This window comes from Vombatus ursinus, unplaced genomic scaffold (assembly GCF_900497805.2).
Source record: "Vombatus ursinus unplaced genomic scaffold, bare-nosed wombat genome assembly UNPS02006874.1, whole genome shotgun sequence".
NCBI classification, from domain to species: Eukaryota; Metazoa; Chordata; class Mammalia; order Diprotodontia; family Vombatidae; genus Vombatus; species Vombatus ursinus.
In genome coordinates this window covers 2,915,458-2,932,580 of record NW_020946652.1, presented here as the reverse complement: position 1 = coordinate 2,932,580, position 17,123 = coordinate 2,915,458, and the positions used below count along the sequence as shown (strand labels likewise).

Below are 17,123 nucleotides of genomic sequence, written 5' to 3'. Positions count from 1 at the left end.
CAAAATGCATTCCCTGAAAGCATTTAAGCACACCACCTAAGAGAGTGGTTGCCACTGGCAGCATGCATCACTCTGCATTTTCATCATTTATCCTTTGTTAGCCAAAACGATGGGTAATCTTGACAGGTTAGTCTGAGGTGCTGAAAGTAATAAGATGAAATTTAATAAGGATAAAGGAAAAGTCTTACAAATATTTGGCTTCAAAAAACTAACTTGACTCATACAAGATGGCAGAAATGTGACTATACATCAACCTGGTGAAAAATAGATTTGGGAGGTTTTAGTGGATGATAAGCTCAGTATGAATTCAAGTCATTATATGTTAGTCAGAAAAGCTAAAGCAAACGCACAGGATGCATTCATGTGCCAGAGGTTTCTGAGCTAGAAAGCAGACTGTGGCCCCTCTGGGATACTGGACTTGCTTCTGAGAGCAGCTTATGGGAAACTCCTTGATAAGGTAGGGTCTCCAAAGTAGGATACTCAGGATTAGGGAGGGTCTACAGATTATTCCCTGAGGTTGGGTTCCATAAAATGGGGATGTTCAGCTTGGAGAAAATAAGATTGGGAGTGTGGGAGAGTGTCGGAAAGTCACGTTGAAATACTGTAAGGGCTGCCATAAGGAAGAGGGATTAATCTTACTCTGCTTAACTCCAGAAAGCAGAGTAAAGGGGAAAGTTAAGAGACTGAGGCACATTTAGGATTTAATGTAAGGAAACATTTCCCAACAATTGAAGCTGACTAAACCTGGAAGTGACTCAGGAGGTGGGGGGAGGGGGTTTCCCTCCACCTGAGGGTTTTTTTTTTCAATTGGAGGCTAGATGGGGAATACCTGTTGGGACACTATCAAAGGAATTCTTGCTCAGGTCCTTCCAAATCTTTCTTTGCTGCTTCAGTCATTTCTGACTCTTCATGACCCCGTTTGAAGTTTTCTTGGCAAAGATACTGAAGTGGTTTGCCATTTCCTTCTCTGATTCATTTTTACAGATGAGAGAACTGAGGCAGATGAGAGAACTATGTGACTTGCCCAGGGTCACACAGCTAGTAACGTATCTGAGGTCAGATTAAACTCAAGAAGGTAAGTCTTCCTGACTTTCAGCCTTGTGTTCTATCCACTGCACCACGTAGCTGCTCCTCTTCCAACTCTAGAGATCTATAATTATGGATGCCCTGATTATTAAATTTATCATCATCGTCATCATCATCATCATCATCATCGTCATCATCACATTTGCCCTGAGCTTTATTGCCTTTTCTTAAGGTCTTTAAAACAACTGTACAGTCAAAGTACATATAAGATAGATAGATAGATAGATATAATATAGATAAAAAAATTTATCTCTGTTTGTTCTCTTGGCGTTATTTTGTTTAAGTCTTCCACAGGTTTTTTTTTTTTTTAATTCTGCACAACTGCCATTCATTATGGCAACATTTTTTTCAATTATTTCTCTGTATTTGTTTCTGTTCTTTTTTTCCTCTTTAAATGTCAATAACATAAAAAACTGCTCATTCAGATGACCCTGTTCTTCTCACTGACTAGAAACATGATGGTGATGCTTAGGTTCAGTTGAGGGACACCATGATGGTCGCTGCCTTGTTGGAGTGGTCTTGCCAGCAGTGCATGGCAGTAAGTGCTGTTGTGTGCCCTAGGAGAGGCCTTCCTGAGGGCAGCATCGGGGCTAGGGAGGAAAATTTTCCACTGATCTGATTAGTAATTTCCTCAACCTTGACTGGACCCCCAAAGAGTATCCTGAAGTTTGCCATAAAATTGTATTATCATGGCTTCCAGAGAATGGGATAAATTGTCTAGATTGAGAGAACATAGTGAGATGAGAGGGAGAATGAACCTCAATCATAAAGCTGAGGGAACAAATTTGAAATGAAGAGTTAAAAAAAAGAAAGAAATTCTATCCCAGAGACCTTGTAATAAATTGCCCCCATTTCCCAAGAACATATGCACTGCCCATAAAAGGGGTCAAAGTCGAGTACCTTCTCAGCAAAGAGCCATCCTGATGGCTTGCTGATTGTCATAAAAGGCAAAGCTGTCCCCATTTTGCAGGAGGGGATTCTGAACATTGCACCCTCCAGTCAGATTAATTTCACTGTACAAGTTACAGGCGGAGGTAATATACCATTTTTAATGGCCAGACCAGGCAAGAGGATGACCTGCCTTCTGTAAATTGATTTCCATTGGGCTTTCTGTTTCATTCTAATTGATTGTGGAGAGCATTGCAGCAACAGCCATGATCTTATAATACCATTTAAGTCATCCAAAGAAGCTACTCTTTGCATGACAATGGAAGGGCTTTGACCAGAGGGGAAGGGCAAAAAAAAAAAAAATATCATTACAGTTACGCATTTCAAAGGCTCAGCTATAGCTACAAAACCAAGGCTTTGGAAGCAGTATAGACATGTCTTACAACACTGGACTTAGAGCTGTAGGTCCTTCAAGGATCCATGATTTTGTCAGTGTGGACAATCCGTCCACAGATGGGGACCACAAACTTCTCTGTGATCTAGTAAATGAACCTCAATAATACCTAATTATAATAATAGTTTTCATTTATATAATGCTTTAATTTATGCAAAGGGCTTTACATATGCCATCTTATAAGATCTTTACAATAGCACTGGGAAGGAGGTCGGAGGAAGAATTCAAACTCAGACCTTCCTAACTCAAACCCAGCACTTTCTGCACAGGACTCCTAGTTACCTCAAAAGTGAGTGAGGCTGAAAATTCCTTCAGCCTGTGACCAACTAAGTGGTGAGCTTCTCTGAGCTTAACTAGGCAGGTTTTTGGATCCCAGAAACGTCAGATGCCTGGCCCGAGTGGAAAACTGGAAGTGGAAAGTGGAAAAGTGGAAAGTGCAAAAACATCACGATTCTCTGTAGTGTGTCTGCCCTGGTTCTATTTCTTTATGAAGTTTAGAATTTAGGGGACTCCCATAAAGGCTGCTAGACCATAGGATCACAGCACTTTAAGCTAGAATGGAGTTTGCAAACCAGCTAGTTGACTTCCATCTTTGCCAGTGGACAAAACTAAGGCTGTGAAATAAGGAACTTGTCCAAGGTCCTACAAATAATTGGTATCAAAGTCATTACTTCAGGCTGCTTCTCCTCTGACTCCAAATACAGTGCACTTTTCTCTACAGGAGGACATATTTTCCCCTTGGGTTATTTTGGTCCTTTACCAGCCATTTGAGCTAATAGCAAAATTACCTAATTCCATTTGCCAATTTGGGGATTTGTAAATAAGAATCTGAATTCTAAGGAAGACAGCCAGTCAATGTGAGTCTGTAAACAGTCACATGCCAATTGCACAAAGAAAATTAACAATCACCCTTTCCAGATTTGGGAAGTGATGTTCCTGTAGCAACTTGGTTTTCTTTGATTTTGTTTTCCCCCTTTTCTTGCAGGATGCATGACAGATGCGCCATTACTCAGATTTTAGGTGTTATTCTCTGAGTTTGTGTTTCTGGTGGTATTCTGAGCTCAGTTTTTCTGAATTCTGGGCAGCACTTTGGTCAATTAATTGGAAGTCTATTCTTAAGGTGGCCACTAGAGAGTAATTCTCTATGACTAAATACACGGCCTTTAGTTTCTGGGATTTTAGGGTTCCCACCCTGGGGTGGGCTGGGAATAGTTTATACTGAGGATACAAAGAGTCTTCATTGAGTACCTGAATTGTTTGTTTGTAGGATAAATCTAGCACCATGTTAGATACACAGGGCACCTCAAAGAGGACATTGAAAGCAGAAGACAGTAAAGACCAGAATGAAAGAATACAAAACATCTGGCTGCTTCTGCGTGAGGATTATTCTAGCACTGTGCTCCAGGGACCTAAGGTTGTTTAGAAGCTATGTCCACTGTGGAAAGAGGGCTGGGCCTGGAGTCAAGAAGACCTGCATGCAAATATACTTCCTAGCTGGGGAACTCTGAGAAAGTGCCTTAACCAATGTGCCTCAGTTTGTTCAATTGTAAAATAATAACAATAATAGCAGCTATGTCTCAGGATTGTTGTGCAGATCAATTGAGCTATTTGGAAAAGCACTTAGAGTTGCTCCTGGCACATAGTAGGCATTTAATAAATGCTTGCTTTCTTCCTCTTCCTTCCCTTCCTTCCCCCTTGCTTCCTTCCTTCCTTCTTTCCTTCAGCTTGTTCAGATGTAAAATGAAGTAGTTAGTAATTATTGCACACGAACAAATCTAAATGGAACATTAATGTGGTCCACAAAACAACAAATACAAAGAATTCAGGGAATCGTGGAAAGACATGATAGGACAGACACTACAGTAAGCAGGACCAGGAAAACAAGATATAAACAATGGTAGCAATATAACTGAAAGAATTAAATCATAAGCCTGAACCCTGACTAATTAAAAATGGCCAAAGTGGCCCCAGAGAAGAGTGGAGAGAAGTCACCCTGACTTTCTTTTTTCTTTTGCAAGATGGGGTGATCATGGATAGGGCACATTCCATACATTGTCACACATGATTGATATGATTGTTAGCACAACACTTGGCACATAGTAGGTGCTTAATAAATGTTTGTTCACTTGATGTGGTTAGTTTTATCTGATTTTTTTTGAAATCTTTTTTTGTAAATCTTTTCTATAATGAATGAAAATGATATTAAAAACAAAGGTATCAACAATGTGTTTTTCTTTTAAATTAAGGGGTTAACCTAGTTCACCTCTAGAGCCCCTCCTTCTAACTTTAGCCTAAAATCCCTGAGATAAATCATTTGCTAAGCTTCACTTTGTGTGGGGGTAGAAATGACCTCACTTGGCTGACAAGGCATTTCATCACTTACGCCAACCAGTCAAGAACGTGTGTTATTGTCAGTTTGGAAACACCCTCTATCAGGGTGGATCTTAACCTGTCTGCAACTCTGGCGATCAAATTGAGAGAGCCGCCTGAGACTCCGAGAGGTTAAAGGACTTCCCCGTGGCCACAAAGCTGGATGACAAAGGCATGAAATAAATCCATTTCTCCCTGAGAAGAGCTCAGGAGTCCATTCGTTCGTGATGATGCCTCTTTGACTTTGTTCCCCACTCAACATATGAAAACAACAGCGAGAACAGCAACAACACATACCGGTGCTGTGACTCTATCAGATCTAGCAAGTTTCTAAAGCACTTGGCTTTTCTCATCTCGTGTGAGTCTCAGACTTCTGTGGGGCAAGTGGGTGCTATTGGTATCCCCATTTTTCTAAGAATAAACTTGCTATTGAGAGACGTTGAGCACCTTGTATAGGGTCCAACAGCTATTAAATACCTGAGTGTGGATTTGAATCTCAGGTCCTCATAACTTTGGCCCAGTGCTCTACCCACCAACCCACACTGCCTCTGTTATATGTATACATGTGTATAGATCATTTTAAATTTGCAAAGGGTATTATAACCATAATTCCATTTGTCCAGAAGCACTTAACCCTGTGCCTGACCCCAAGAAAGCATTCAATGCCTGCTTATCGAATGACACTCACAGGCCACCCCAGAGACAGCACGTGACGATGATGTTTGGAAAAGTAGACAAAGAGCATTGGTTTGCTTACCATGTACCAGTTGATATTTGGCTTAACACTGGGAGGAAAAAATCCCACTATGTTTGGACACTTCACAATCTGCAGAGTATGCTGCAGATATATATATTCTGTGGGCACCTTCATTGCTGATTTGAAACAGCTGTCCTTCTGAATGACTTCCAATGGAAAAGCTACTTTACTGCAGTACGTTGTGTTTCTGAAGAAGAGAGAAAAAAGGAGACAACTGTTAGGTGGGTCTGCATGGCAGCCAAGGCCCGAGACACTCGCTACCTGCACCTGAGACAGCAGGGCCTGCAGGGAAATCATGCACCAAGACACTTTACTCAGTCTCTGAGATAGAAAAGCACCAAGTCAGCCTCCAGGCAAACAGCAATTCCCAAAGTCAAAAGGCCATTTAGTTTTTGCTTGAAGCCTTCCAGTAAGTGGGAGCTCACTACCATCTTAGCCAATCCACAGTACATTTGGATAACTCAGACTGTTGGAACGTTGTTTTTCCTCATATCAACTATAAATCTGCCTCTTTTCAGCTTTCTACCACTTCTCGTGTGGCCTTTGGGGACCAAGCCGAATATGTTGATCCTGTATTTCATTGGACAACCTTTCAATCATTAAAGATAGCAACCATCTTCTTGCTGAGCTGTTCCAGATTAAACACTGCTGTTCTGGCAATGGACCCTCATGCGGCTGGACTGCCAAGTCTTTCACCGTCTTTGTGACATTTCTCTGGCTACCTTTCAGCTTATCAATATTCTCCCTACAATGTGGCGCCCTGATTTGATCGAGAGGTTTAGTGAAAGACTGGTAAGCAGCTAGGTAGACAGAAAGGAAGGAAGGAAGGAAGGAAGGAAGGAAGGAAGGAAGGAAGGAAGGAAGGAAGGAAGGAAGGAAGGAAGGAAGGAAGGAAATAAAAATTGGCTTCCTGCTGTTAATACCATCGATGACTATTTGCCTGAGTAATATAGCAGATATGATTTTAGATGCAGCTGGGTCTCTAGGCAGTTAGATGTCACAGTAGATATAGGGCTGGGCCTGGAATCAGGAAGACCTGAGGTCAAATTAAGACTCAGGAATTTACTGGGTGTGTGACACTAGGCAAGTCACTTAACTTCTGTTTCAGTTTCCTTATTTGTAAAATGGGGATAATAACAGCATAGACCTTGCAGATTGTTTTGAGGATTAAATGAGATATTGGTTTTGGCTTTAAAACGTTGCTTTAGCATGGTGCTTGACACATAGTAGGCACTTAATAATTGCTTGTTTCCTTTCTCCTCTCTTCTCCCGCTTTCCTTCTTTGTTTCTTCTCTCCCTCTCTACTTCTCTCCCTTCCTCCCTCCTTCCCTCCCTTCTTTTCTTCCTCCTTTCTCCCTTTCCTCCCTTCCTCCCTCCCTCCCTTCCTCTCTCTCTTCCTCCCTTCCTCCCTTCCCTCCTTCTTTCCTCCCTCCCTCCCTCCCTTCCCATATCACAGAAAAGGAAAATTAGGATCAGAGACATTAAATGATTTGTCCAACATCACACAGTAAGTAAGAGTTGGCACCAGGGTTTGTACTCAGGTCTTCTGACTCCAAATGAAGTCCTTTGCACCATGGGAAAGGCTACAGACAAACATGAGTGTGCTGAGAAACATGGAACAAGGCAGTGGGGGAAGTGAAACTGTGAGAGAGGCCACAGGAGCCAGTCGGAAATCGGAGGCCGTGATCTCACCCTCAGGTTGCCAGCACAGCTTGTTTTTTGTTTGTGTGTGTTTGGGTTTGTTTAGGTTATTGAAGTGTGTGTGTGTGTGTGTGTGTGTGTGTGTGTGTGTGTGTGTGTGTGAGTGTGTGTGTGTCTGTGTGTGTTGGTCCATCCAATAGTGTGCTGCCTCTGTGAATACAGGGCAGAGTACAGGCACGGATAGCTCTGTCCCCCGCTCTTGGCCACATGCCATCACCCAACCCCTCCCAACCCCACAAGACAGGGCTCCCACCGGCTCCTTCTCACTTGTGCATCTCCTCCCTCCTGAGCCCCCTATGTCTCATCCAGAGAGAGCCTCGTCCTAGCAAGCTCCCCACCTTAGCATGCAGGTGTAGTTGCCCGTGTCGTTGAGCAGGGTGGGCCGGAACCAAATGAGCTCTTTCTCCTTGCTGATCCGGTTGTCAGGGAGACGGAAGTTGATAGGCTCCTCCAGGTCCTGGTCTTGCCCAGTCCAATACCAGATGAGCGTTAGGCCAGCTGAGTGGGCAGTGCTGTAGTTAAACTTTAAGTAGTGTTCAAAGAGTGGGCACTGGATGTAGGCCGGCTCCCCCTCGTACACCTGGGTCTGCTTCGTGGTGTCCAGGCCCCAGTCATCGCAGCGCTCTGGAGGAAAGAGGGAGATGGGATTTATTCCATGCCAAGACATCCCACTTCACGACCAGCCTGGGCTGCAGCTCCTGCCTGGCAAATCTGCAAGTCACACAATCTTTCATGAAAAGATAAATAAATAAGGTATACAAAAGATTGAAAACTTGAAATGTATTCCTGATGCATAAACTAAAGGCCTTAAATATTCACTAAGAGTGTAACATTTCACAGTTCCTGACATTTGGAGGGAAAAGCAAGGCCATTATTATGTCATGAAAGACAGAGGGAAAACTTCCTATTTGTTTTCTAAAGAAAATGTCTATTTTACATCTGCTTATTCTTCAGGCTGTGCTATTGCAGAGAGCTCCTCCCTGAAGGCCTGTGGGTGTGGCCAGTACGGAGAGAGCTGAAAGATACCACAGACTCAAGGTTTCTCTGAGGCCAGGCATGGCCAGAAAAATGATGACTGATGTATTTGAAGAATGTGAGCTAATTTATTTGCTTTTTACCCAAGCTCCTAAAATGAAAAGTCTAGTTGTTAAGAATGGACATCACCATGGCCCATTGGGAATCAGTTTTTATACATTGACTTTGCCCTCATAGGCTACATGCAGTGACATGGACTGACACAGCCACCTTATGTCAAAGTCCCTTTGTTGAAGGCTTTTTTTTTTTAGAATAAGGTAGGTTGCACAATGGATAGGATGTTGAACTTAGAGTCAGAAAGACCCAAGTTCAAATTCTGACATGAACACTCACTAAATAGATGATCTTGGGAAAATCACTCTCTACCCATCTTGGAAAATGGGGATAATAACTGATAATAATAGCCCCTACCTCTCAACATTGTTGTGAGAATAAAATTAGATAATATTTGTAAAGCAATGTGCATACATACATTTATAATATGTATGTATATATATATATATATATACTTCTATATATGTATACATACATGTCTACATACATATATGCATGTATTTTTGTTGTTCAGTCATTTGTTGTTTCTAATTCTTGGTGACCCCATTTGGGGTTTTCTTGGCAGAGATACTGGAGTGGTTGGCCATTTCATTCTCTATCTCATTTCACAGATGAGGAAACTGAGGCAAACAAGTTGACTTACCTGGGGTCACAAAGCCAGAGGGAATAACAAGCAGGATTTGACCTCTAGTCTTTTTTACTCTAAGGCCAGCTTTCTTTCCACTACTGTGTTCCACTGTCTTTCGGGTGAATACACAGGACAGCTTAGCAACAATTCTAACACAATGAGTCAGATATTTTCACTGCCAACATGAGAGGCCTAAATGAAATAAAGCAATTCGATCACTGCCAAGCCCGTGGCTCTGGTGACTGGAGATGTGGGTAAGAATTGGAGACTGCCTGAAGCAAAGTTGAGGGGGATGGACACACAGAGGAGCATGACTTTCTTGGATATGGGCCGTAGGAACTGGGTAATCACCAGCAGGTGAGGTGTGAAGTGGAGACTTCTGGGAAAGCATTTCCCTGACCTGAAAGTCATCGGAGTGGAAAGGGAGAGGTAGAGTTGTCCTGGTCTGGTATAGTCTCCTAGTAAGCCATTGGAAGGGCCTCAGGTTGGGAGAGAAATGGGATCCTCTTGACCCCTTGATGTAGCCACAAAGGACCACCTCAGGTAGCATGGCTGAGTTGGGGGGGGGTGGAAGGCAAGCACAGTGACGGAGGAAACGTGTTGGACCACATCATCCTTCCAAGAACCCTGTAAAGTAGTTGCTATTTATTATTACCCTAAGGTTACAGATAAAGAAACTGAGGCTGAGAGGTTAGTTACTTGCCCAGGATCATACAGCTAGTAACTGTCTGAGGCTATTAAATGAAGACCTGAGACCTCAGGTCTTCCCAGCTCAATGGACAGCATTTTATCCACTGTGTAAAACCTGATGTCTCCTTATGTTGCCTCCACCATTCCAAAAGTCAGAAAAAGACTTGGGGGACACCAAGACATGTCTTTTAGAAAATCCTTATTGAAATAGGAATATTAACAAATGAATAGGGCTAAGAACAAATGACCTTCATAAAGTCAAGAAGGCAACAAGCATTTATTAAGCCCTTACTGTCTGTGTTTTAAAGTTTCAAAGCCATTTACAGATACTATCTCATTTGATCCTTACAAAAACCTCATGAAATAGAAGTCATAAGCATAATTATGTAATAATAATAAGTATTATTATTATAAAATGGTAAAGTATCATTATGCAATTAAATAATAATCTATTTTACAAATAAAATATTTGCAAAATGAGGAAACTGAAGCTCACATTAAATGGTTTGAGGGTGACACAGTAAGTGTCAAAAGCAGGATTTGAACCAGGGTCTTTCTACTCCTAGGTCCAACTATATCATGAAAAACAGTCATTCAGTCTGTCTATTGGTGTTTACTGAGGGCCTGATATGTGTCCAGCATCGTACTATATGCTATGGGGGACATGATGGAAGCCCATCCCTGGGAGATCCTCTTGCTTGAATCCTTTACTGATCTGGCAGCTAAGTGGGACCATGGATGGAACACTGGACCTCCAGTCAGGAAGACTGAAATTCACATGCAGCCTCAGATACTTCTTAGCTGTCTGCCCCTGGCCAAGCGACTTCATCTCTTTCTGCCTCAGTTTTCTCAACTGTAAAATGAGGATAATATTATCTTCTACTTGCCAGAGGTACTGTGAGGGTCCAATAAAATATTTGCAAAGTGCTTAGCACAATGCCTGTAACATAGTAGGTGTTTAATAAATGCTCATTCCAATGTGGAACTATGCCCAAAGGGCTATAAAACTGTGCATACTCTTTGATCCAGTAATACTATGTCTGTCTGCCAAAGAGATCATAAAAAAGGAAAAAGGACCCACATGTACAAAAATATTTATAGCAGCTCTTTCTGTGGTGGCCAAGAATCGGAAATTGAGGAAATGCCCATCAATTGGGAATGGCTGAACAAGTTGTGGCATATGAATGTGATGGAATATTATATTCCATAAGAAATGGTGAGCAGGCAGATTTCAGAAAAACCTAGAAAGACATGCACGAACTGATGCTGAGCGAAGTGAATAGAACCAAGAGAACACTGCACACAGTAGCAGCAACACTATGGGATGACCAACTGTGATAGACTTGGCCCTTCTCAGCAATGCAGTGATCTGAGACAATTCCAAAAGACTCATGAAGGAAAATGCTATCAACATCCAGAGAAAGAACTGTGGAGTCTGAATGCTGATCGAAGCAGACGATGTGCTCTTTTGTGGTAGTTCTTCTTCTCCTTCTTTCTCGTGGCTTTTCCGTTTTGTTCTGATCCTTCTGTCACAGCATGACTAATGGGGAAATATGTTTAATATGATTGCATATGTATAGTCTATATAAGACTGCATGCTGTCTTGGGGAGGGGGGAGGGGAAAATTTAGAACTCAAATTCTTACAAAAGTGAATGCTGAAAACTAAAAATAACCTTTTTCTTAAATGTTCATTCCTCTCTCCCTCTCCTTTCCCCTTTCCAACTCAGAGTATCCTCTTCCTCCTTGAATTTTCTGAGTCCTTCATCTGAGTAATTCCCTTGACCTCAGCACAATCATGGATCAATCATCCTTCTATGTGATCATGTCTTTCCTCTCCCCAGTCTTCAGTAGGGCATAAGTTCCTCAGTGGTAGACATCATGACTTCTCCTATCTTTATGTCCCTAATGCCTAGTGCAGAATCTTCAACATAGATACATGACACCTTTTTCATGTGTTTCCTTTGTTGGATTCCCCCCAAAAAAATTCTACTTTCAAGTTGCTTCTAATTTAGTTGGAAAGATGGATAAATGTAATGCATGACAATGAAAAATGAAAAACCATTTTCTAAATATTCACTATAGGACAAGCACTGCAATGCACTGTGCTAATCACCGGACACAAACAAGCAAGCAAAACAGCCCCATCCTCATAGGAAGAGACAACAAAAAGAGGAACGGGTTCAGCAAGATGGCTTTTAATGCATGGGTCTCCAGGGCACACAGCAGCAAAGTAGGTGGCAAAGCCCAGGAGGCCAGAATGATCAGGACCAGAGTTGATAGTAAGACTAGCATTCATAAAAGAGGAGAGCCCAACTCGATACCATGTGTGACAGAATGAATGGGGTGGCCTCAAAAGACTGCAGGAGCTCAGAGGAGAAAGAGTTGGAATCACCAAGGAAGGTTTCACCCAAGTGATGACTTCAGGTAGACCTTGATGGAAGGATGGGACTTAGGCAGCCAGAGGGAAGAGCAAATTCCCCGTGAGGGAAACGAACCCCAAACTCAATGCCATACCTCCATGAAATTTGTTATGCACACCCCAGTCTACATCTGCTTTTGTTCACAGCTCACGCAGGTATCAAAGTTGTGCATGCTTCCTGTCCCAAGTTTTCTAAGGACAGGAGAAAGGATGAGTAAACACCTTGTAATTGGTTCAAACTTCAGTGCTCTTGACTCTCCATGAAATAATTCCACTTCTCCTACACAGTGTCTGGAAGCCTCAATGAACCATCTCTGTACCTCTGTCAAGTTCCTTGGTGGAGAAGACTAAATAAGCATGCATTAATATTCATAAAAGTGTAAGTAGGTACTGTAGTATTGTGTGGACATCCCTATTTGTCGTATTTGCCCATTAGAAATTAGTGTTGTGAATTGTACAGCTTTTCCAGCAGCCACCTGGGGATCTTCTGTCAGTGCTTTGTAAATTATTCAATGAACAAATAAAAGTAAAATCTATGACAAGAGGCAGACGTGTCATGTAACACAGAATTAATGATGTGACTCACCTCTGGGCCCAGCAGAAGACCAGGATGGGGAGATGGCTATCGTGCAAATAGACCTGTCTATAATAACAGCATGGTAAAATGAACCCATCGTGGGCACTGGGAAATACGCTTTTGTTTAATATGCTCCTCCAATTCTGCTCAAGCGGCACTGGAAGGCCCAGCCTTGAAATGGCACCCAAACACAAAAGAACATGAAGCCATCATTTCCATCAGCCAAATGGGCTCCAAAAGTTCAAGCTCACTGGCACAAAGACTAATAGAGGCATTCAGAGCTTTTCAACTCCAAGTCACTGATAAATCCAGCCCGCACTGGCAACAGCAATTAGCATTTACATAGCATGGCATACATCTTAACTAATGAACCTCTCAGCAGCCAGTTGGGGTTCCATGGCCATTTTGCATTTATGAAAGCTGAGCCAGAGAGGTTAACAAAATCACTCCCTCCTAGCAACTAATACCAGAGCCAACAGAGGCAACCAGAATTCAGAGGGGAGATTTGCCTCCCCAAACGTGCTGCTCAGATATTCAAGGCCAGGCCTCTTCAACAAGAAACGTGTCAACTCTTTCCAGTAAGGCAAAACAGCTCTTCACAAAATTCTGATGGGGTCAGAAAGTGGGGTGTGTGTGTGTGCGTGTGTGACTGATGTTGGGAGGTGGAGTTTGTGACTTAGGGAAATTACAAACATGTAAGGAGGGAAATGCTGGGAGTTGGAGAAGGCAGTCCTGAATACAAATTTTGGCTCTGATGCTTATAATCTGGGTGGTTTTTAAACTCTCTTCTACATCTGTGAAAACAAAGTTCCTTCGGGTCTTAAATCCTACAACTAGAGTGGAGGATAATGAAGAGGAGGGAGATAACAAATGGGAAACCAATCTCAGTGGCAATGGCGTGGACACCTGAGGCGAGAGCAACCACTGAGCCTGGACTCTGACCACATCCAGGCAAAGCAGGGATTGGGTGCAGCTGGAGTATTTAGGCAGCACTGAAAGTTGGCTGAATCTTTGGAGAGAGAAAGAGGTGGAATGGTTCTCCACTGGAGGCATCCAGCTCACGTGCTGCTTCTTTCAGGTGTCTCAGTCTTTACTTATTCCCCATCTCTTAGTGTCCTGGCTCGCTTGAAATTATCTTGCTTTGTCTTTATATTCAGGTACCTGTACGCATGTTTTAACCACCATCATCTCCAGAATGTAAGAAGAGGCTCTCTCTCTCTCTCTCTCTCTCTCTCTCTGTCTCTCTCTCTGTCCCTCTCTGTCTCTGTCTCTCTCTCTCCCCCCATCTGTGTCTCTCTGTGTCGCTGTTTCTCTGTCTCTCTCTGTCTCTGTGTCTCTGTGTGTGTGTGTCTCTCTCTCTCTCTCTCTCTCTCTCTCTCTGTCCCTCTCTGTCTCTCTCTGTCTCTGTGTCTCTGTGTGTGTGTCTCTCTCTCTGTCTCTCTCTCCCTGTCTTCTTTCCTTCCTTTCTCCCTCCCTCTGTCTTCACATCCCCCGGCACCTAGAAGAGTGTTTTGCAATAATTCAATAAATATTTATTAAATACCTTCTGTGTACAATTCATTGAGACCACAAAGACAAAAAATAGAAACAATCTTAGCTATATCCTCAATAAACATGCTGACTTTAATTTGATTCATCATGAATATTCCATTGAAAACACTTTTTCTCACTCATGGAATCCTATGTCCCTCTCTGTGTGTCTCTGCACAGACTGGTCACCAAGATTATAATTTGTGAAACATTTTTTTTCTCTTAAAGACCAGCCTTATCTCCAAATCACTCTAGCTCTCATTGATTGGACAAGAATAGTTCCCAGGCCAAGCCCTACTTGTCATTGTTTCGGCCCTGATTGGCTCAGAATGGATGCAAATAGCAGTTTGATTGAGGCAATACCCATTCAAAGACTAATAAAAAATGAGGCAGAGAATGACCTCTTTACCTAGTCAAAAATATGAATAAAAAAACCTCTAAACTCAGAAGGTGATGTGTAGATTTATATGAGTGGATAAAGAAAGTTTATAACATGTGCTGTAACATATGCCCAGGTACCAAGTTATCCTGATGTCCTGACCTCGGCTCCTCATTACGGTCCAATTGTCTTCCAGTGAAAGAACATCTCTTGGGATTTTCATTTATTTATTTATTTAATTTAGACAATTGGGGTTGAGTGACTTGCCCGGCATCACACAGCTAGTAAGTGTCAAGTGTTTGGTCTGAGGCTGGATTTGAACTCAGGTCCTCCTGACTTCAGGGCTGGTGCTCTATCCACTGCACCACCTAGGTGCCCAGGGATTTTTTTCTTAAGAGGCCATTCTTTGCCTCATTTCTTACTAAGCCTTAAATCACTGAATGGGTATTGCCTCAGTCAAACTGAGACCTGGGAAAGACCTTAGCTTGAAAAAGCCAAGGTCCTCCACTGCATCCTTTGCCATCTCCAGTTGTCCTGATCTATATTTGGCAAGTGGACCCAGATGGCTCTGGAGGAGAAAGTGAGGCTGGTGACTTTACACAGCACTCCCTCACTTCAATTCACCTGCATATCATAGCATCACCTCCCTGATGTCATGGTCCTCTTTGAGGACAAAGGACAAAAAGCAACAACCAAGCCTCAAGTGCATGTACCTCTTCATCTCTGTTCAAAGCTCAGCTCAGTAACCAACAGCCATTTATGAAGGACTTGCTATGTGCCAGGAATCATGCCAAGCATCTGGGGATAGAAAGAAAGGCAAAACCCCCAAAACAATCCCTTCTCTCAAGTAGCTCTGAGATCTATTCTGTTACTCCAGGATGCTATTGCCTCCCTCAAACCAATCACATTGTATACATTCACTTGTGTCTACCACACTCAACCCTGAAGGCAGAAGCTATTCCATGTTTTGTCTTTTTCTCCCTAGCACGTGGGGTAGTGGATAGAGAAGTGGTCTCCAAGCCAAGAGAACCTTGTTTCAAATCCTGACTGACTCAAGATGTAAACTTTTGAAAGTCTTGGACGATGGTTCTCAAGGTATGGTCTAGAGACCCATGTGAGTACCTGAGACCTTTTCATGTGGTAAATAAGGTCTAAACTATTTTCATAACAATAATAGGATATTTCAATTTCTCATTTCATAAATATCAGTAGATACAATGCAGATAAACAAAATTTACACAGGGTACAGGTGTCCTAGGACTAAAAAAAAAAAATAAGAGTAGCTGATCTAGACAACTTTCTAACACTATATGTTTCAGAGAAGGTGAACCCCTGAATTTGGAGATGGGGTTTCTTTGGAGTTCCCTATGTCAATTAAATCATGGATGCAGTGCCTGTCCCCTCCACAGAAAAGTGCACTATACATGGTAGGCATGTGTGAAAAGTATCTATTGCATTGAAGAGGATTTATCTTAAACTCTCAGAAGATTGAAAAACATGAAGAAGACTGTGGCTTGGATTTGCTTTGCAATGTTCTTTAATATTGGAAGGTTTTTTTTTTCCCACCAAAAGACTTGCATACCTTCATTCAACTTTGAACAGTTGGATTCAAATTCCTATAGTCTAAACTCTGAATATGGATAATTTTTGCTCAAAGATAAGTAAAAGTAAATGGAAATGATTTTAAATAGGAATATTTCTAACCCAATTTGTCAACTTGTTGAACAAAAGAGCATGGAGGGAAAGGGGGAGAGAGTGAAAGATGAGCTCATTCACCTTCATGCTTCTGGCCCTACGACTGGCTAATAACTCAACAGATGGCTTCCTTGGATGGCATAATGAGACTTACTTTACATTCTCCAAAGAAGAGAGTTTGCCCTGTTTTCAAAAAAATTGCCCAGTAGAACATACTCAAATGGTGGTAACATTCTCCAGGGGAGGGAAAAGATCAAACTCAGAAAGAAGTGATTGCTCTTTTGAGGGTACAGAGAATGGCTCTACCATTCTTTGTCTCATTTCTGTGAATTACTGTTGGGGAGTTTTGAAAGGTTAAAGGATAATAGAGTCCGAACTGAAAAGGACCTCAGAGAATATTCAGTCCCACTTTCTCATTTTACAGCTAAAGATACTGAGACTGAGAAAAAGAGATTCACTTGTTCAGGATCACAGAGCCAGTATACATTAAATTCAGGACTTGAGGCCAGGTCTTCCTGGCTGGCTTTGAGCCCAGCTCTCTATCTGCCAAGCCATGCAGCTCTAATTATTAACATTGTGCAACAGTGAAATGTCTTGGTCTAGTAGGTTCTCCTTCACATAAGGTCTTCAAATGAGAGCTTGGTGAGGGAGCTCTCAAGAGGAAACCCAAGAAATTGGGCTGGAAGGACACAGATCTTTTCTAACCCTCTAATTCTGTTACTTGGAAGAGTTAATCTCTTCAGACTGAATCTTCAAGATCCAAGGAGAATCTCAGTTTCCAATCTTTATAAACTAGAGACACGGTCAAAAGCTAGAGCCCTGAGACTATAACAAGGCTCTACTTCTAGCCAACCCTAAT

At 42.2% G+C, this 17,123-nt stretch overlaps 1 protein-coding gene across 1 annotated transcript in view; it reads right to left on the bottom strand.

Moving 5' to 3' along the window:
• IL1RAP (interleukin 1 receptor accessory protein) overlaps window positions 1–9,384 on the bottom strand; it is a 44,607-nt gene extending 35,223 nt beyond the window's left edge. Inside the window, exons 1-3 of the mRNA XM_027848772.1 lie at window positions 9,243–9,384; window positions 7,595–7,880; window positions 5,556–5,742 (exon numbers count right to left, since the gene is read on the bottom strand). Of these exons, the coding sequence (XP_027704573.1) occupies window positions 5,556–5,742; window positions 7,595–7,880; window positions 9,243–9,384 (615 nt within the window). The remainder of the gene's footprint in view (window positions 1–5,555; window positions 5,743–7,594; window positions 7,881–9,242) is intronic.
• Between the last annotated feature and the right edge of the window lie 7,739 nt (window positions 9,385–17,123).